This window comes from Lepidochelys kempii, chromosome 6 (assembly GCF_965140265.1).
Source record: "Lepidochelys kempii isolate rLepKem1 chromosome 6, rLepKem1.hap2, whole genome shotgun sequence".
Classification (NCBI taxonomy): Eukaryota; Metazoa; Chordata; order Testudines; family Cheloniidae; genus Lepidochelys; species Lepidochelys kempii.
In genome coordinates, this window is record NC_133261.1 from 86998506 (window position 1) to 87020074 (window position 21569).

Genomic DNA, 21569 nt, shown 5'->3' on the forward strand with positions numbered 1-21569 from the left:
TGAACCCAGGTTTCAAGTGACAGCCCAGTGTTTTAGCCACAAGACCATCCCTTCCATTCTCAAGCCTGTGTATTTTTTTTCTTCTTTCTTATTGCACCTATTTCTCATGCTACTCGAGACTGATTACAGTATATATAATTTAGTTCCAGACTGAGTCAGTGTTAATACATCAAATACCACTAGAATCACTCAGATTTCACACTATGGAAGTTGATGCACAATTTACTCTTAAAAAAGAAAAGAAAGATTTTAAAAACTTATCACAGTTTGAAGGTTTTTAATAGACTTACTCTAACAATTTTAAAGAGCAACAATTATATCCTGTCAAAATGTCAATTGCTTAAAAACTCAGCTCCCCAGTTTCAAACTATTCAAAGTCTATATAGCTAAAATGTATACAGTTTACAATACAAATACTACAGAAATAATACAAAAGATCTGTGAGGCACAGATAGAATGTTTGGCTTCGGTATTTCTAAATGAGTGTTGAATACATAGTAAAACCGAGTGTTATTTTCATCAGACATAATCTTACTATGAACTATATACAGTACTCATAGTGAAGACAATACAGTGCATAATTCCAACACTGTAATTCTAATTTACGTACAAAACAGTAATTTTTACCTTATCTGAGATGCTTTTACAGTAACAGATTCATATAGTTCTTTTTTAATAGGCTGGACTTTGTACTTGAACAAGGAGGGATCAATTAATGCTTTTTTCTTCCTAAAAAGTAAAATAAAATAAGGTGTTTTGAACACAAAATCACATTTCTAAACAGATTTTGGAACACGGATCTTAAAAGTAATTATATTTACCAACACAACAAGCCTCTGGAAAGTACATTAGCACATACAGTGGCACCCATAACTTCCACTGATGTCAATCAACTCACCAACTTCTAAACAAAATAATAAAAATGCCAAATACATGTGTACTTGCATTTAGTTTTAAAATCAGACAGAACAAGATAGTCTAATAAAGACAAATATTATTTTACAATTTAAGTCCATACTCCAAAGTTCATGCTGTTACCATCAGCTACTGACACAAATCAAGCAAAGGAGAGGAAAATAACCATACTGCTGTAATAGGAAGAGGCTTCACCAGACAATGCATTACTTCAACTTTTTAGAAAAACTGACTGACAAAAAGGTAGTCATGATACATTCTAAGAAACAGTCACCTCTTATGACGAATTAGTACAGTAGAGACAAAAAGAAAAGGAGTACTTGTGGCACCTTAGAGACTAACCAATTTATTTGAGCATGAGCTTTCGTGAGCTACAGCTCACTTCATCGGATGCATGCCGTGGAAACTGCAGGCTTATGTATTTTTCATCATCAGGGATCCTAGAAATCAGTTTCTCATGGAAAAATGCAGAATTTTTGTTTTTACAGAGAAAAAAATATTAAACTAAATTTTACTGAAAGTACCAGTGTCATTTATTCAATGTGCACAACCTCCCCCTCTTCTGGTTGATTTTTGAATAAACTTTAAAATTACAGTGGAACCGTGTTTATCTGATCTAATTGGGACCAGGGCCAGATTGGATAATCAAATACTGGGAGAATCAGGAGACTCAGCAAAGAGCTTTCTATCTCTTATTTTAAGATGGGGAGGGGCTCGAGCATGCAACCCTGAGCAGCGCTGACAGTTGGAGCCCCAGCCACACAGAAGCTGACTGCCCAAGACCAGCCCTGTTAGCCCCGGGAGAGCCAGATAATGGAGGCTCGGATAAACAGGGTTCTACTGTATATCAATAAAATTGTGTTCAACTCATACCTATATCTATTGTGGCTAGGGAAACTAAAGTTCAGCGTTTCATTTCAATAGTGGAAAAATGCAGATTTTTATGTTGTCATTTTTTTGGACAGAATTTTGGTTTATCACAGAAAACTAGGATCCCTGTTCATCATCAAAATGAAGAGGCTTTCCTTCGCCTGTGCTTGTGAGACTAAGCATCACCAAAACACATCTAAGCCAATATTTTAACACTATTTGATTATTAAAAATTAGACACTATGCTTTAAACAGAATGATAATGGTACTATTTGTGTATAAAAAACATACAACAATGAAACTAAGTGGTGTGAAGTTGTTATGATTTTATTTTGTTTCAACTATCTTGTGTTTTATTGTTAAATAATACTACTTAACTCTCATAATAGTGCTTTTCATCCATAATTTCAAAGTGCTACTGCTTTGGCAGGCACAGGACTGGACAAATCAAAAATAATATTGGATCTGGATGGGAATATGAATTACATGGAAGGACTGGTATCTTTTTGGCAATACACTGTAATGCCATTCAGTCCTTGTAGAATTCATGAAATCCTTGAAGATGGACTCTATTGCCCTTTGTAGCTTGCTTTTCTTTTACCATTCTTGAAACTATTTTTATTCCTAGAAGAACACATGCAAGAGATTTTTGGAATCTTATATAAGGGTTACAGATCTGAAATTTGCCCCAGCATTCTCATATATACAAGATACGATGCACAATTGGACAAATTTTACAAAAAAAAACCCAAACTGATAAACAACCCTATAAGACGGAGCCAGTGTCCTCTGAAAACAAGAAACAAGGGTCTCTTACCCAGACTTAGGATCTCTCTCTTTATAAAACAAAAACCACTCCTGAAGGAGTTGCTTACAATGGTTAAATGATTTCCCAGCTGATAAAGTCTTAAATCCAGATTATTTCTGGAGAGTTTTGTTTGATTTAAATATACACACCCCTACCTCAAAGGAGGTAGGTATTAGTCTTGCTCATGGCACCATATCTGTTGGACGTGTGAACTAGCACTCTAATCCAAATTCTTGGAAATACATAAAATGAATAATATCTGTTAAAGGGTGGAGGTTTGAAACTACTAAAGTCATACAGACCATACTCTCAAATAAAAATTTAGGTAATCAAAAAATTGTCCAAATCACTTACAGCTAGACTGCTATGGCTAACTAAGAAGTCAATAAACCCCCAATTTAACAAGATTTTAAGAAGTACTGATATTGTACTGATATATTGTTTGAAATTTATTAAATATAGTTTAGTCAGGATAGCACTGAAGGACCCTTTCATTTTCTTTTGATTGTATGAAGATAATTTTTGAGAGAGTGAGTTTGCTGAGATTGGATGTGTCACATCTTGAAGACTTTCATATGAGATCAGGTCTTCCACACTTAGATTAATCTTCTATAATCTGAAGGTAAGAAAACTAAAACAACAAAAATTTGTATTAGAGTGCTTCCCTCATATGAATTATGAACAGGCTAGTTCCCCCACCATACATCACCATGTTTGCTGCCATTCATTCAGATGGGCTCAAGTAAATGGGAACCTTCTCAGTCTAACACTCCAGTAGAAAACAAAATCAATCAGAATATGCAGCATTAAGAGTGTTTTCTCAACTCCTTTATCCATTTTAAGTAGGTTCACAATCCCAACACTCAATGTAACTGAAAGCTAGAGTAAAGGAATAGTTTTTCCCGTATGACTCTGAAACTTTTGTAACCCTCACCCATATCAGGGGACTGAGATAAGGAAATAAAGACCAATCTCACAAATTTATTCCACCAACATATATATTAGTGTGAACAGGCTAGGCCCCTATCCAGTCCTCAACAGATCAAAAAGACCCTGAACCAGTTTTCAAACTTACCCCCTTCTGGTGTCCAGCTTTAGGAGGAACTTAAAAACACAACAAACTCTCAGCCTTAGCTTCCTCTTCAAGTATAGATGTTTCTAGGGCTTTCCTCTCAAATATCCTCAGTCCTAGGCTTCCTCTAGTTCAAAGAAACACCTCCTTTAGATCCTGTCTGGAGCTAATGAGGCACACCTGCTAGCATAAATTAGCAGTAATTACCCTAAATCCTAAAGCAGGGTTTTGGCACCTGACTCTAGGATGACTCAACAGAAGAGCCCTGCATTTTTATAAAAGGGCTCAAGAATCTGCTATCTAGTTAGAATTTGCAGATCTTATTGTATTGCAAAATCTTCTCTAGAGAAGAAGAGCAGAGACTGGGGTTATTACTTTGTTACACATGGAAGAGTTCTGAACTTTGAGAGTTATTGTATTATTCTGCCATTGAAGTCAAAATAATAATAATTTGATTTTATAGAACACTTTATCAACATGAAATAAGCCTTGTAACATCCATGTTGAGGTATGTATTACTATCTCCAATTTACAACTGTGAAGAATCTGTGTAGAAGTCAGGAAAAAAAACAAACAGACCTTCTGGTTCCTAATATTGCGCTGAAAGCAAAAAATAAAATAAAATAAAATAAAATAAAGGTCCTCTCCTGCTAACGTGGTAGGATAAGATTCACTTACCTATCCAGAGTACATACAAGGTCCTCTTCACAGCATATTCTATAAAGGCTGTTGGGGCCAGATTCCCAGTTAGATAGGAGACAAAGAAGGGCAGCAGCCATTTATGCAGGCAATACGCTAAAATTGTAGCCATTGACAAACTACACTGCAGCCTTGTGGCCTGCTAGCAGGTTCAGGGTGGGATGAATTCCACACACCAAGATCCCAAACCCTTATGCCCCACACAACACCAAATTACTTTATGGGGTGAAGACATGAATTTCTCTCCCAGTGCAGAGTCTGATTATCTATCTATGGACATCTGCACAGCAAGGTTTAAACTTGTGTAACCTACTGACAATGCTTTCAAGCTTACGGGATAGGAATACCTAACATCATAGCTACCAAGAATGCACTGAAACTTTGCTACTCCTGTAAAGGTTTCTGATAGTGGATATTTTACTGAATGTGTATAGTTCAGATGAAACAGCATATTAGGAGCTCTTTCCAAGGTAACTATTACTACTGAAGGAATTCTGCACCACTGTGCACTGCAGAATTTGCGCAGAAATTAACATTATGCACAGAATTTCCTTTCCTCCCAAAGAAATAGGCTGCAGAACTGCTGGCCACAACTAGAGGTTGCTGGACTCAGCAAAGCCCAGCTCACAAGTAGAAGACACAGCCAGGGAAGGGGTGGGAGCTGGAGGGTTCCCAGCAGCTGCAGAACCCAGCACGCCCTGAAAGAAGAAGGCAGCATGCAGGAAACATCACACAAGCATCAGGAACCCAGCATCACGCTGTTTCTCCTTCTGGATCCTGCGCTCCAGTGTTCACTCTAATTGTTTATGTCCATGTGTGGAATGAATTTTGTTATGTGCACCAATATGGAGGGGATGTGTGACACATCACTTTCATACTGGTGCACATAACAAAATGCATGTGGTGGGGCTGAGGGGTTTGGAGTGTGAGAGAGGGCTAAGGGGGGCTCTGGCTGGGGGTGTGGGCTCTAGGGTGGGGCTGGGGATGAAGGGTTTGGGGTACAAGGGGGGCTCAGGGCTGGGGCAGAGGATTAGGGGGGTGAGGGCTCTACGGTAGGGCTGGGGATGAGGGGCTTGGAGTGCAGGCTGCCCGGATGCTGCAGAGGGGAGAGAGGACTCCCCCACAACCCGCCCTCGCTGCAGCAGCTCAGGGCCAGGTGAGAGGTGTCTCTCCCTGGCCGCAGCAGCTCCAATGGGCCTGGGCTGGGGGAGGGACGCCTCTCCCTGGCAGCTCTAGCAGGGCTATGGTGGAAAAGAGATGCAAGTGGTTGGGTTGAGGGGGACCTGCAGCTGGTCTCCACAGGGTGTGGGTGTCTGGGCTGGGGGGTGCCCCATGGCTGGACTCTGGTGGATAGGGGGTGCCCCACAGCTGGGCCTGGGGTGAGGGTAGGGGGTCCACAGCTGGGCTCTGTGGGGTAGGGAGTGCGTGCAAATGTCTGGGATGGGGGGGGGAGAGAACAGCTGAGCTAGGGGGGTAATATGCTGGGCTCTCGTGGGGAGGGGGCAGAGAAACAGGAACTGGGTTGTCCTAGGGGTTCCTTAACTCTCTACTGTTGGGGGAATATTTTTGTGTCTGTATTTTTACAGACATAGCTGCTGATAGGTATTTTGAAATTAACTGACACTGGCATGATTATATAGTGTTATTTTGACAAAATATGCAGAATTTAAAAATATCGTGTGCATAGTTTTTAATTTTTTTGGTGCAGAATTCCCTCTGGAGTAAACTATCTAGAACAGGAGTGGGCAAACTATGGCCCGCGGGCCACATTCAGCCCGTCAGACCTTTTAATCCGGCCCTCAGCTCCCACCAGATCTAGAATTAGAGCTAGGGCTGGACAAACAACTCAAAAAAATAATTTCAATCTGATCCATATCATGAAGTCACACTTTTTGGACTAGTTAGAGATTCTGCAGTCAAACTATTCCTCTGGTGATAGAGTAACCTCTGGTAACTTTCTTTTTTTATACAACATGTATCAATCTTAACAATTAAAGAGTAATAACATTTTCTGTAAAAGCAGACAGTGGACATTGACTGCTACCGTGTGATGAGGCATAACCTTTTATAACCCTGGCCCAATGATGTTAATGGGAACAGAAAATAAAGACTATTTTCTTACCAGTACTGCAGTTTGTTACACCGTCTTTACATTTTCCTCCCTATTCCAACTATGGCTGCTCACTTTTCAATTGAAACAATGCACATGTAAAAAGAAAAGGAGTACTTGTGGCACCTTAGAGACTAACAAATTTATTTGAGCATAAGCTTTTGTGAATTACAGCTCACTTCAATCAGGGCATCTGTCTGCACCTCGTAGCCCTTCGCTCTCAGGGTGTCGGCCAGGGGGGCGTATTTGTTAGTCTCTAAGGTGCCACAAGTACTCCTTTTCTTTCTGCGAATACAGACTAACACGGCTGCTACTCTGAAACCTGTCAGAATGCACATGTAACTGTCACACCATTTTTACATTTTCCTCCCTATTCCAGCTATGGCTGCTCACTTTTCAATTGAAGCAATGCACATGTAACTGAGAATCAAGAACCTGACAAACTGAGCACTTTAACCTCTTCTGCTAAAGAGAATTTTCAATCAAGACTCATTTTTGGTTTTATTTTTCACAATAATGAATGGTCTGGAAGAAAGGCTACAATGAACAATTATGCATAGTACCCAATTCACTAGTACCCAAGACACATTCAGACTTTACATAAAATCTATTATGGTGAAAAGGTTTTCCACACATGACAAAATTTAATCCCTAAAAGTTTAGCACTGCAAAATCTTCCCACTCAATTCAATGGGACTATTCACAAATTTAAGTACTACTTGTGTAAGTAAGCGTTTGAGACTCAAGACCACAATACCTACAAACTCGTGGCAAGACTGCATACTCAGGTAGGCTCTTTTGGGGACATGGTCAATACTTTTAAACTTTTAATATTTTGAAATAGCAGATATGATCTAATGATGTTATCCAATTTTGCGATTTCTTCTAATTCTCAATATTTTAATTTTATATTTTTAAACTTCTAGTAATAGAAATAGTTTGGTCTTTATGTTTATATCATGCAATGTTGATTAGATATGCCATCAATGAAAACAGCTGCAAAGAATAAATAATAATAATATTGTTTAATAACAAGCCAAAACAAGCCTTTCTATATAGAAAATGAGAAAATTTCTCTCCTCCCTCTCAAAAAAAAAAAAAAATCCAGAAAAATTAAAGTCAAGTAAGATAGGTTATCAACCCTAATCCTGCGGCTGGCTCTGCAGGGTGGAAGTTGTTGTGGTTGGCTGAACATATGGGTCTCCCTGCACAGAGCCAGTTGCAGGATTGCAGCCCATATCTGTATTAAATTTAAAGATAACCTCCCTTGAATTTCATACTCCTGTAACAGGGAGAGTGCACATATTTCAAGATAGAAGGCTTCTCTTTAAATATTCAGACACTCCCTTACATGACACTAGAAACATCATTCAAGAGTAGATAAAATTCCACAGGTTTACCTTCATTATTTGCTTAGTTACACGAGGAGCATCCTTGTTACATACCCTGACATCAACTGAATAATTAATAAACCTGCAACTGACAATGCAAGGATGAACTGCTTCACCTCTATGTAGCCTAAATAAAGTCAATGGGGTGCTCTGAGCATGAAGAAGCCAGTCTGCATGCAGTCAATTGCGAAATTGGGGTCTAATAATTTGTAACTCCAAAGCACTTTTGTTCCATAGACCTCACAGTGTTTTATACAGGGCTTGGCTACACTTGCAAGTTACAGCACATTAAAGCAGCCCTGGGCGCCCTAACTCATGATGCATCCACACTGGCAAGGCAAGTAGAGCGCCCAGACTCCGCGGCTGGAGCACTCCTGGTAATCCACCTCGATGAGAAGCATAATGCTTGCTGCACCGCAGCACCAGTGTGGACGTCCTGGTCTATTAATGCTCTCTGATCGGCCTCCAGAAGTGTCCCACAATGCCTGTTCTAGCCACTCTGGTCACCACTTTGAACTCTACTGTCCTGCCCTCAGGTGACCAACCGTCAGACCCGCCCTTTAAATTCTCTGGGAATTTTGAAAATCCCCTTCCTGTTTGCTCAGCAAGGCATGGAGTGCTCTCAGTGAATCTTTTCAGGTGACCATGCCTCCACGTGCCAGGTGATCCCCAGTGTGAAGCAATGGTGAGGTGCTAGACCCCATCAGTGTTTGGGGGGAATAAGCTGTCCAGTCCCAGCTGCGCTTCAGCCGTAGGAATTATGATACCCTCGGGCAGATATCAAGGGACATGATGGAAAGAGGCCATGACTAGGACGCACTGCAGTGCAGGATTAAAGTGAAGGAGCTGCAGAATGCCTACCACAAAGCCCGCAAGGCAAACCACTGCTCCGGTGCTGCCCCCACGACCTGCCATTTCTACAAAGAGCTGGACACAATACTTGGGGCTGCCCCCACATCCACTCCTAAAACCACAATGGACACTTCAGAGCACAGATCAACAAGGCAGGAGAAGGAGGAAAGCGGGATCGAGGGTGCTAAGGAGGAGGGAGACAGCCCAGCATCCCTAGATGCATTCAGCCAGGAGCTGTTCTCAAGCCAGGAGGAAGGTAGCCAGTCGCACGGTTCGGACAGTTCTTGGGGAAGGACAAACACCAGAGGAGGTGCCCAGTAAGCGGCTTTTATTTTCAGAAGGAAGCTGTTCAGTGTGGGCTCTTGGGGCGAGGAGGGTTAGGGATCCATGCATGCCTAGATGCGGAATAGGGCGTTGATGTGCTCTCTCACATCACGGTAATTGGCCTCAGTGATCTCTTCAAAGGTCTCATGCAGAAACTGTGCAATCCGCTTGTGCAGGTTCCTTGACAGAGCTACTGTGCTTCTTGTCCCAGTAAGGCTAACATGTCCGCGCCACTGTGCCATGAGGGGTGGGGGAACCATTGCTGCACACAGGCAAGCTGTATATGGGCCAGGGTGGAAGCCCCATTGCAGTAGAAGACCCTCCCTTGCTTCCCAGGTCAACCTCAGCAGTGAGATATCTTCCAGGACAAACTCCTGTGGAAAATGTGGTGACAGTGTTCAGCATAGGGGCCCCCTGCAGATGTTGGCTCTCCCCAAGGCACAGAACCCCAGAGGACAGTACGGCGGTGAAACAATCAGTCCCCCTTGTCCCTGTGCTTACTCACCATTTTGGGGCTCCTGTGGGTTATGTGCACTCACTTTGGGACAGGCAATTCCTGCTATTGTGTAGACTGTGCTTGTCTACTTTACGTGTGGCCGAATCATTGCTCTGTCTGGCGTGAACAATGCTGCCTCTGTTAAGTGTTGCATTTTGGCTTTAGAGATGTAACCTTGAGATCCCAGCCGTCCTTGTTATCCATGGCCGAAAGACTCCAAAGAATAAGGAAGCGGCCACGTAGAAGCATAGAGGACATGCTGAATGAAGTAACATCCAGGTTCTTATTGCCACCAGCTGCCACCGCCACCTGTAGCTTCACCACGCAGCCCTGCAAACTACGACCCTTACCTGCTGCGCTCAACCCCCTCACCATGCATTTTAGCCAGCCAGAAGTGCAGCACTCATTGAACGGCACCCCAGACAGGAAGGCTGAGTATGATAACAGGACATACGCAAATCTGTGATTGTACTGTTCCCCACCCCACCCCCTTGCCCTTTCTGTTTCCCAAGCAGTTGTGTTTCTTTTCAATAAATGCATTTTCTTTTCAATAAATGAATTTTTTGGCTTTGAAAACACTCTTTATTATGTCATTAAGTAAAAGATACCTTAGCCCAGGAAAGCAACAGGCACTGCAAGTCAGTGTATCATATGTAGCAAAAACAGATTCCTACTAACATTGGAACCACTGCACTTCACTCCCATGCAGGGCACCAAGCATTACTGGTGGCTTTCTGCCTCAAATTGCTCCCTCAAGGCATCCCTAATCCTTGCAGCCCCATGCTGGGCCCCTCTAATAGCCCTGCTCTCTGGCTGTTCAGATTCAGCCTCCAGGTGTTGAACCTCTGAGTTCCATGCCTGAGTGAATCGTTCACCCTTCCCTTCACAAATGTTATGGAAGGTACAGCACGCGGATATAACCGTGGGGATGCTGTCATCGGCCACGTCCAGCTTCCCATACAGACTGTGCGAGCAGCCCTTCAAACAGCCAAAAGCACACTCCACAGTCATTCTGCACCGGCTCAGCCTATTGTTGAACCGCTCCCTGCTGCTCTCAAGGCTCCCTGTGTGGGGTTTCATGAGCCACGGCATTAAAGGGTAAGCAGGGTCTCCAAGGATCACAATGGGCCTTTCAACTTCCCCTACGGTGATCTTCTGGTCTGGGAAGAAAGTCCCGGCTTGCAGCTTCCTGAACAGGCCAGTGTTCCGAAAGATGTGTGCATCATGCACCTTTCCGGACCAGCCTGCGTTAATGTCAATGAAACGCCCACGGTGATCCACAAGCGCCTGGAGAACCATAAAGAAATACCCCTTCCGATTAACGTACTCGGAGGCTAGGTGGGCTGGTGTCAGAATTGGAATATGCAACCCATCTATCGCCCCTCAGCAGTTAGGGAAACCCATTTGGGTAACGTGCATGACATTGTGGCTGGCTTTGCACAGAGTTACAGTTCTTCTGAGCAGGATGCGATTAATGGCTCTGCAAACTTGCATCAACACGATTCCAACAGTCGACTTTCCCACTCCAAACTGGTTAGTGACCTATCAGTAGCTGTCTGGAGTTGCCAGCTTCCAGACTGCAATAGCCACCCACTTCTCCACCGGCAGGGCAGCTCTTAATCTCATGTCCTTGCACCGCAGGGTGGCGGCAAACTCAGCCCACAGTCCCATGAAAGTGGCTTTTCTCATGCAAAAGTTCTGCAGCCGCTGCTCGTCATCCCAGACTTGCATGACGATCTGATCCCATCACTCAGTGCTTGTTTCCCAGGCCCAAAAGCGGTGTTCCACTGCGGTGAGTATGTCCGTGAATGCCACAAGCAATCTCATGTCGTAAGTGTTATGTGAGTCGACATCATCGTCGGACTCCTCACCGTCAGTTTGCAGCTTAAGGAGTAACTCGACTGCCATTCGTGACGTGCTGGCGAGACCCATCAGCATATTCCTCAGCAGTTTGGGATCCATTCCCACAGACCGAAAGGGAAGACAGAGCACGCCGTACAAAAAACTTTGAAAGATGGCACCAGATGTGGATGGAAGCAAAGGGATTGCTGGGATGCAAAGCGAAGCATCACGGGGCGTTGGGACAAGACCCAGAATGCCCCGCACCCCTCTTCCCCCTTCCCACAAGCCACAGCGCCAGAATGGGAAGAGGTGCTCTGTGGGATAGCTGCCCATAATGCTATCTCAAGGCATTATCCTTGCAAGTGCTACAAATGTGGACACACCAGTGCGCTTGCAGCTGACAGTGTGAACACACCGCAGCACTTTCCCTACTGCGCTCTCCAAGGGCTGGTTTAACTCACAGCGCTCTACATCTGCAAGTGTAGTCATGCCCACAGATGAGTAAATTATCCTCATTTTACAAGTAGCGGAAGTGAGGCACGTAAACTAAGTGACTTGCCAATATGAAGTTACTCCAAATTAACACCAGTATAACTGAGGCCACAATCTGGTCCGTCTGACTTTGTCCATCATACAGAAATATCCTTAGTAAATCTCAGTTCTTTCTTGCCCTACTTTTGGGCCTTTTGGGTGTAACGGTAATAGACATTATAATACTGTAATAAGTTTAGAAGAAAATACACAACATTTATGGCAATACACATAAAACATAACCAAATTTTTAAGATACTAATGTACACACATACACTAAGAAAACTGTGGAATAAGGCTTTGTATCTACAGAATTATTCTTCCATTCAAAAAACTGTTGTAACTATTAATATCTTTTTAATTTACAATTTCTTTTCAAACGTAAAGCATGAAGACAGAAGCTTAGCCAAGTTCCATTCATAGAGCCACAATAAGACTAGGTCTCTTCAATGCAGGGACATGAAAATCTTTAGTTCTTTATTGTCACAGTTTTGAGCGTGGTTCTGGAACAATGTTTATGAATTCAGTACCACTTATATTTCTAAGTAACAACAGGTTGTGAAAATGAGGAAGAAACTGTATTGTAGTAATAACCATTTCAGACTACTCAAAAGTAATGGCCCTGATCCTGCAAGCTGATCTATTTAGACAGACCCCTACATCCATCTGAAGCACTACTGAAGTCAATGGGACTCCACACAGGGATAGGGGTCTGCCCACAACAATCAGTTTATAAGACCGTGGTCTAAATCTGTAGCTCAGCAGCACCGTGGACTGGCAAAATAATTGTAAAGAGGAACCTTGTTCTCAAATCTATCTCCTTTTTATATTTTCCTCCGTAATTTTCCTTGCCCCAGTCTCAGAAACCAGTTCAAGTAACGGTTTAAGTCAGCCCACTTGATCTTCCTATTTGCTCTTATATATAAAATCATAAAACTGAATTTGGAGTCTTTCCTGGAGCACAGGAAAAATATGGCACACTAAATTAAGGGTCCAGGAGGAGCTGCGTCATGAAAATAGGGTTGTCAGGTCAAAAAGGAGACCTGGCAGTGTCCAGTCAGATGTACTGACTGGACACCAAAAATCTGGTTACTGCGAGCATGGGGGTGGGAGGTGCCAGATCATCAACCCGCACCAGCCCCTGTTCAGCAGGGGCCGCCTCCTCCCTGCCTCTCGTTGAGGGGCAGGCAGGCTCCGTGTCAGGCTGCAGCTCCAGAGCAGAGGCAGGGCTTTGGGGGAAGAAGTGGAGCAGGGGCAGGGTCGTCAGCAATTAAAAAGCTGGCAATTAAAAATCTACATGAGGCAGAAGTCTGTTCATCTAATAGAAATATCAAAATAAATACGTAAAATAATGGGCCATATAGCTTCTGGAAGAGTTCTCTTTTTCGTATTTGCTCTAAAGTGAAATCCCTATTTAAAATACAACCCTGAATTAGTGTTTGCAATCTTACAAGTATTTTTAGGTTTTGTCCAAAAAACACATTAAACTCTACAATGTTAGTTTTAAGTCTGGTAAACAGAGCAGAAGTAGAGAAGAGAAGCTTTGAAAACAGACCAAGTGCTACACCGCTACCCTCCTACAGAGGATGTAATCTGAAATTGATTAATGCCTCTTATGCCTCAATTATTCTTTTTTTTCAATGCTCTCTGGCTAAATACACTTAAATTGCCTATTTCGCAATATATAAGGCACCTGTGAATCTTTAGCCACTCAGACTGCTCAGCTGGCTAAATATTCTGACACCGTATCCTCTGCACTTTGCTTGAGACAAATCTCTTCAAGAAAAGTCCCACTAAATCTGCTTTAGCCTCATTTTCCAAAACGTAATCAAAATATTTGATTCACTTGAAAACTTGTAATTTACCCATTTTGTGCAGAACTGTTGTGTGTTTCTGAATCATCGCTATCACTGATGACGATAGTGTCTTCATTGGTACTGTTGATGTGGCCATTGGCAACTCCATTGTGATGTGGAGCTATGACTTCCAAAATCTTACATTGCAACCTGAAATAAAATAAGGACAGTTATAAACATGAAGGTCCTTTGATAATGCAAAAAGTTTAAATTTGTTGAATTAATTATTCTAAAAGTACATTTGTAATCCCAGAATAGAAACAGTGGTTATATTTTACATAGGAGTTACACCTTACCGCATCTGTAAAAGTGACTAATTCACCTCCTTAAATATATACCAACTTGACTAAATAGGCCAGTAAATTATTAGAATTTTCTAAGTCATATATACACTTGACTGAGCTTTGTTTACTTAAATATACTTTTTCAGTTTATTTTTAAATCACTGGTAGTAAGAGCTTTTGTGCTTATTTTATCCAAATGACAATTAACAACATCTTTTTAAAATAAAATGAACTTTATTTTTGTTACTTAGAAATGAGACAGAAACCTTTTACGTTTATTTTCATAGTAATCTAGGAAGAAAGGAAAGGATTTTGTGTTGCCAAAGTATTTATACTAGAAAAGATCATCCTCTAGTATAGTTGATGACCCAAATAAACAAGGCTAAAATGACCACTGTGTATCTAATCTTAATAATGGCCCATTTATCTCCTGACACATATTAAGGCTCCATCTGGCACATATACAAATGACAAACAAAGCAAATCCATTCCTTTGCTATCATGAGTGCTAGTTATAAAAGAAACAAAATTAAGTGTGTTATTCAAAATCTATAATCAATTGACACTCATTTAATATGTTTCATAACTATATAATAAACAATTCTTAGCCACTAGGTTTCTCCCTTCCCTGGCACTCCTGGGTGCACATTTTTAGTTCAATCTCTTAAAGCCATGTCTGCACTATGAAAATTATCCATTGTGGACAATGAATGAAGCTGAACACTGACTGCAAGGGTAGCCAAAGGAAAACCATATTATAACTACCTTCTTAGAGGAACTGAGCATCAGTATTGGTAATGAACATCAGAGAATTGCAAAGCACAGGGCTTGAACCAAGCTTTCTTAGCCCCTTTAGATACGTGCATGTGGGGTCACAGATCCAAGATAGGAAATATTTATGAGGAAAAATCATCTGGAGAGAACCAACACTGGGAAAAGAAAGCAGTCCAAGAGGGCTAAACACCAGGCAATGTTTCCAAAGGAACAAAAAAAAAATTTTTTAAATGAAATGAAAAACAAACAAAAAATGATAAAGAAGTCCTTACTAACCCCCTCCTCCCCATATACAAGCATGAAAGGGGGGGGGGGAGAATGAGGGAAAACAACAAGAGAAAAATTGAGGCCATTAAGTGTGCTGCCAATCTCACTACACTTTCAGTAATAAGAAGGAATGAGAGAACTACTCGAGCTATCTCCGCCCTGCCTCCTTTTTATAAGCTCGGAACCCTGAATGGGGGAAGAAGGCTAAGTAGGCTAACACATCCTGCTTTCTAAAAGATGTCAATCTTGCTTTGTCCCAGGATATGGTTATCAATTTATGAACAATTTCCAAAAGGAGGTCAACTGGCTAGTGAGCTCTTTTTGAAAAATAATATCCGCTATACACTGATACAAACATACATTTTAAAAAGGGATTTCTTCCAAGAAGGTTTAGGCCCAAAATATTCCCTGCTACAAAATACTAACTCCTGAAACAAACTGTTTGAAATGAAGAGTTCATGTTTTCAAAACAGATCATCCAGAGGGAAGGAGGCACTAGTCAGCTCAGGTTATTGGCAATTAGATACACAAACTTTCATCTTTATATCATTGTTTCAAATACTTCACAAGATAATAACAGCCAGAAACTACCCTCCAACAGCTGCTGGTATCCTATGTAAAGTAAATTGGTTGATAATTGTCCAAACCACAAAAACTACCATTATAATTAACATTAATTGGAATTCTTGTAAACAATCTTTCAGCAACTACTCCACTACCTCCAAGAGAGTCCCTCAAAATCAGGCTTCAGGCACACTGGCACAGTAGTTCAGGGAAGTCTGCACTACATCTGCTCATACTGTAATTGTTGTGTGGATAGAAGAAATTTCTAGTGACACTTTAGAGGGAACCCCAACATCATATCTCACATGCACAATCATTTAAATAGATGCACATTAACATTACTGCAATATAATAAAGGAAATGTAATCTCCCTCTAACAAGGGTGTTTGACAAAGACCACGGTCCAACAATATTTGCCAGATACATGCCCAAAGGCCTAAACCTACTATCCAAGCCAATACCAAAGATAAATTGGACCAGCAGGATTCAGCCTAGCAGTGTGATAACTGTGTTTCAATACTACTATGTGGATCTATCTATGCTCATCCAGTCCTCAATTAGCTAGCTACTAGCAAGAGGACAGTACATTTTTCAAGTCTTGCCAAAAATTCAGTCAAGAAAGGAAAAGAAATTAGGAACTGTGTTTCACCTATTTCCCACCCCAAAATGTACTCACATTTAATGTAATCAGAAAACCAATGACCCTTATTACACACATCTGTCTTATAGTGAAGAGGTCAGTACCACAAAACTGCCTGTACACCACTTCCGACGAAGTGGGTTTTAGCCCATGAAAGCTTATGCTCAAATACATTTGTTAGTCTCTAAGGTGCCACAAGTACTCCTTGTTCTTTTTGTTGATACAGACTAACACGGCTACCACTCTGAAACCTATTACATAGTTGGTTTCACTTAAAAAGTGTTTTTTGTACTTTTTTATTTTATAAGCTGAAAAATAAATTTCCCTGAAAATGTTATCCAGTTCAATTTAGCTAACATTTTAAAAAATAAATTTCTACTAGAAAACTATTAAAAGCACCAATAGGTTTGGAGCCATAGTCATTATCACCACTCTATCATTCTAGTGCTTAATTTTTAAAGGGCCACAAGAGGGAGCTCATACATTCTAAAACTGAAAAATATATTAGAAGAGCCTCATGAAAGCTCAAATTAGAACAGATTGAATTCTGTAACTGATACTAAATTCTACAATGTGTCATCAAAAAATTGAAAGAATTTAAAAACTAAAAATGTTTAACCTTCCTGGAAGCTGATGAATATTTAGTCAATGAGCATTTCAGCACAACTTTTATTTACTCTTTTATCCCTTTGCTAGGTCAAAAAAGGGGAAAAAATGTTATCTATCCTCTCTCTTCCCATAACAGCAGAGGCTCTGCTGAACCATCATGCCCTATAAACTTGATCCAGAGAAACAAGAAGAACCTTCAACACAGTCAGGGTGATTAATCATTTCAACAAACTACCACAGAAAGGGGTGGATTCTCCATCTCTTGATGTTTTCACATCAAGACTGGATGCCCTTCTGAACGATATGTTTTAGTCAGACAAGCTATTGCACTTAATACAAAGGTAAGTGGGTGGAATTATGTAGCCTGTGATATACAAGAGGTCAGACTAGATAGCCAGTTTGTGTCTTATGGATAAGGCATGGAGGTCACAGAATTTACAATACTAGTGAACCTGAATAAAGTGGTGACGAGCCCACCCCACACTCACCCCGCAGCAGCAGCTCCTGTTCCATTGGAATGGACCAAGACCCATACGCACTGGAGATGGGAGAGTCAAAGGGACCATGCCCCGCAACTTTTTAAAACCTGGCTGGAGGGAAGCGTGCTGCAGCCTGACCCAGTCAGCATCCAGGTTCTGTGGTGCATCATGCAAAGTGCTGGCCAGGTTCCACTCTGCATCAGGCCGCTTGCTGACAGCCAGGCCCTCACCAGCTGTCAAAACCGTGGTGGTGGTGCCTCTCAGGACAAGAGACCAACTGGACCCATCACCAGAGGGTCTTGGGCTCACCAGCAGGGAGGGTAAGGTAAGGGCGAGGGAGAGATTCCCTACCCCCCCCCCCGGCTTTGCAGTCCTTCCAGCACCCGCAGATGGAGATTTGTGCATGGACGTGCCAAATCTGAATGGTGTTGTGACCACATGCTCCAGGTCACACAACGCATGGAGTGGAGAGCCTACAGCCCCACAGGACAGGAGCCACCACTATGGGGAGGGCTCACTTTCCAATCATGCCTCCTCTCTCCCCCTGGGTCTCACCTTTCAGCACATCCAGTATATAATCCACTCTTTCCCTCCTCACCACCTCCCCCGCAGCCCCAACAGTATTCTCTTTGGTGTCAATTCTTTGTTATTTACTTATTTTATTATGAAATTTTCTACAAACAACAAAAGTTACTCTTTAAATGTTTTTTTTGGGGGGGGAGCGTTAATGTAATATTTCATAGTAGCAACAAGGATTAAACATAATTTTTGATAAATTTGATTCAGTTTCTTTAGAAGTGGGGAAAAAGTATAGCTCTTCCTTAAGAACAGCAGATGAAAACTACATTTGGAGATCTTTCTGTGACTTTTCATTTTCTTCCTTCACCTATGCCGTGAAATTTACTGAAAATTTCTGTGACAAAATTGTAGCCTTAGTTATCTATCCTATTTTATATTATATGCAGATAAAAGAAAACAGATGAATACCAAATAAAAATGTGATTGTGAAGGCAAGTAGCAAACTCTCAAAAACAGCCCCCTAATTTAAAACACTGCTTTCTAAAATAAGGATAGCTTCAGCATGAGCCAGGTAAAGAAGAGCATGGGTTAACTAAATGAAAGACATTTTTTCTTCCTCATCTTGCATTAAAAGTTACAAAATACATGGTTTTTTAAGTCACATCAATTATTTGAGTTAATTAAGTTTCTCTCTTTAAATTCTAGTATGGTCAGCAGTAACTACAGTGACATGCATTTTACAAACACTGAAAATGGAAGGCCAGATCCAAACCCCATTGAAGTCATTAGGAATCTTTCCACTGTCTTCAAAATGATTTGGAACAGGGCCAGTAAAGCTGCTAAGATAAAAGCAACTTGCTGCACAGGTATCAGAAGGGTAGCCGTGTTAGTCTTGATCTGTAAAAGCGGCAAAGAGTCCTGTGGCACCTTATAGACTAACAGACGTATTGGAGCATAAGCTTTCGTGGGTGAATACCCACTTTGTTGGATGCATGCACAGGAACACACTTAAAGTTTTAGGGCTTGTCAATATGAACATTTAACTTGCAGCAACTGGGGTGTGAATCTATCCCGCACAAGCCTGCCACACACTAACTGTCCATTTGGACCCTGCTGACACACACTCCTTAATGCACTTTGATCTACTCCTGTTTCAAAGTGGTGCCCCTCCGCCCCCCATCAAAAGAAGGTGCAAAGAGGAGTTCTAACTAAATACAAACTGTAGCACCATTTTACCAAATCAAACACTGAAGCATGAGTAAAATGCTTAGTAAAAGAATGAACAGAATATGTGCTGTGGCCTTTTTGAAGAAGCAGCCTTGGATGGAGCAGATGACTGGAATCTTTTCCGACATTGAATGCTCTGCTGCTGTAAAGGAGACCATCTATGGAACTAGAAAGCAGTATAGGAGACCTTCTTTGAGGCAGATAAGAGCTGGGAAAGTCCTATAGGAGTTAAGAGCAGAGGGGAACGAGGTGGGGTGACACTCTCGGTTTTAATCCTCTCTACGGACTCATCCATTTCATTACTAAAAAGACCTGACCCTTCAAAGAGGACGTCTTCATTATTCTCATGATTCCAGAGCAAGGCCAGTGATCCGAGGCAAGAATATCGCCCCATAACTATGCTAGTGGCCATTGCGCTAGCCATATCTGAGGTATCATATGATAGTCTCAATGAATATCTAACATTCTACCCTCAGTGACAAACATTTTTTTACAGCTTCCCTTTGTTCCTCCAGAAAGGAGTCCAAAATAGAGTTAGTGAAGTCCCAAACTGCTTAGGTGTATCAGGATATGCAGTTTGCCACACAGAAACCCAATAAGGAGGAAGAATCAACTTTTTTCCCAAAACCATCCAGTCTGCGACTTTCACTATCTAAGCCCTGGTCTACACTACAAACTTATGTCAGTATGACTACGTTGCTCAGGGGTGTTGAAAATCCACACCCCTGAATGATGCAGTTATACCAACCTAACTCCCAGTACAGGCAGCGTTACACAGAGGGGAGGACTTCTCCCATCAACATAGCTACCACCTCTCGGGGAGGTGGACTACCTACATCAATGGGAGAATCTCTCCCATTGGCGTAGGTAGAATCTTCACTAAGTACTTACAGCAGCACATCTGCACCGCTGCAGCACTGTTAAGTGTAGACAAGCCCTAAGGGAAAAGAAAGGGATACCTTGCTGCTCTAGCCAATTTCCTGGTCTGCAAAGACTACTATAGAATTTGCTGAATGATGCTGTAACAAAAATCAGTGGCCCTACAAGTTTACTTGGTACATCTGATTAGTCGTCTTCTACATCAGTGGTGAAGAAATGGGAGAGTGCCAGATGTCCTTGGATTTAGTAGGTCTGAAATAGTTGGGAGTGTAATTTTATCCTTTGCCTGTCATTCCATAGTATCAAAAAGGAAATCAGATGTTTCTGGTGCTGGAACTCCTGTCTGGAGATGGAGGGTATTAGTCATTCTTCCCATAAGCTCTTGAAACTGCTATTGTTTAATCGGGGAAGAGACCAACAAAACTACAAACTTATTCAGTCTTCAGGAGATTTGACCTCAGTATATCCATCAATGAGTGACTGCTCTGTTTCCTCTGAAGGAGTTTCTTCCTATTTATCTGATACCATTCCTCTTGCAAACATAGTGGTTCCAATGCCAGTGCCAACAGTTCTGGCTAAACGGGCACCAACTAAAACTTGAAGGCCACTGAAGGCAGCAGTGCCTGAGATAAGGCTGGTGCCAGAAAAGCTCTTGGCACCAAAGGAGGTGCCTCTGGTGCCGGAAAGGATATCAGTGAAGATGACATCACTAGTGCCAAAGTCAGTGCCACAGTGAGCAGATCTGGCCACAGTGAGCAGATCTTCACTGATTTCTGAATACAGGGCCACATCAGGAGTTGGAGGGGGCCCTGCATATTTATTTTTATTCGCCCCATAGGAAAGTAGTTCTCTTTTTGTAGAGCAGAAAAATAATCCATTTAAAAGAACATATATTTAGGTAGTTAATAGGTTGATGCACAAAAAAAGTGCATTTAGAATAAAGGATTTTAAATAACATTTGTTCTAAAGTGTTACTGAATACTATCTTTTAGCAGAATATATTACAGGAGTTCTAAATCTCCTCAAAACATACAGGTTTAAGTTATCATGAAATTGACTTTTTGAGCTGTATTTTCAGCTGGGACTGTACCTTGCACTCAGGTACCTGTGCTTTGCAGTGAAAACACTTACACGTGCACATTAAAAATTCCAAGTACCAGGACATGCAGGGTTAGAATTCTTCAAGTGTGGCTGCACGGTGTAGGTACATATATATGAATGCACAATTTGCTAAAAAGCTATGAAACAGGATATCCAAAATATCTAATTGGAAATAACTTTTGTAGGACAGTTCATGAGGTCAAATTTTTGAATGCTGGAGGTGGCAGAGTTCTCATTCATTTAAAACACTACTCACCTTTTCATATTCCTTTTTCTTTAACAAATAACTGCCCTTAACATGATACATTTTTAGTACAGGTACATTTTATTTGAAGAATCTGTGCTTTCCTTATAAAAGGCATCTGAGCATAGTTTTATATTCGCATAGCTTGTATTACTGTTCCCCATCCTCTTTTCACACTGTTCATTTGCTTCAAGCACCTGTTATGTCTTATCTTGT

At 41.5% G+C, this 21569-nt stretch overlaps 1 protein-coding gene across 7 annotated transcripts in view; it reads right to left on the bottom strand.

Annotated features, from left to right (window-relative positions):
* The window catches only part of BAZ1A (bromodomain adjacent to zinc finger domain 1A), a 115994-nt gene that overhangs the window by 67724 nt on the left and 26701 nt on the right, over positions 1–21569 (bottom strand). For all 7 annotated transcript variants that reach the window (XM_073349002.1, XM_073349005.1, XM_073349004.1 and 4 more), the window contains 2 exons: positions 13776–13916; positions 628–729 (listed from right to left, as the gene is read on the bottom strand). In XM_073349002.1, coding sequence (XP_073205103.1) covers positions 628–729; positions 13776–13916 — 243 coding nt within the window. The remainder of the gene's footprint in view (positions 1–627; positions 730–13775; positions 13917–21569) is intronic.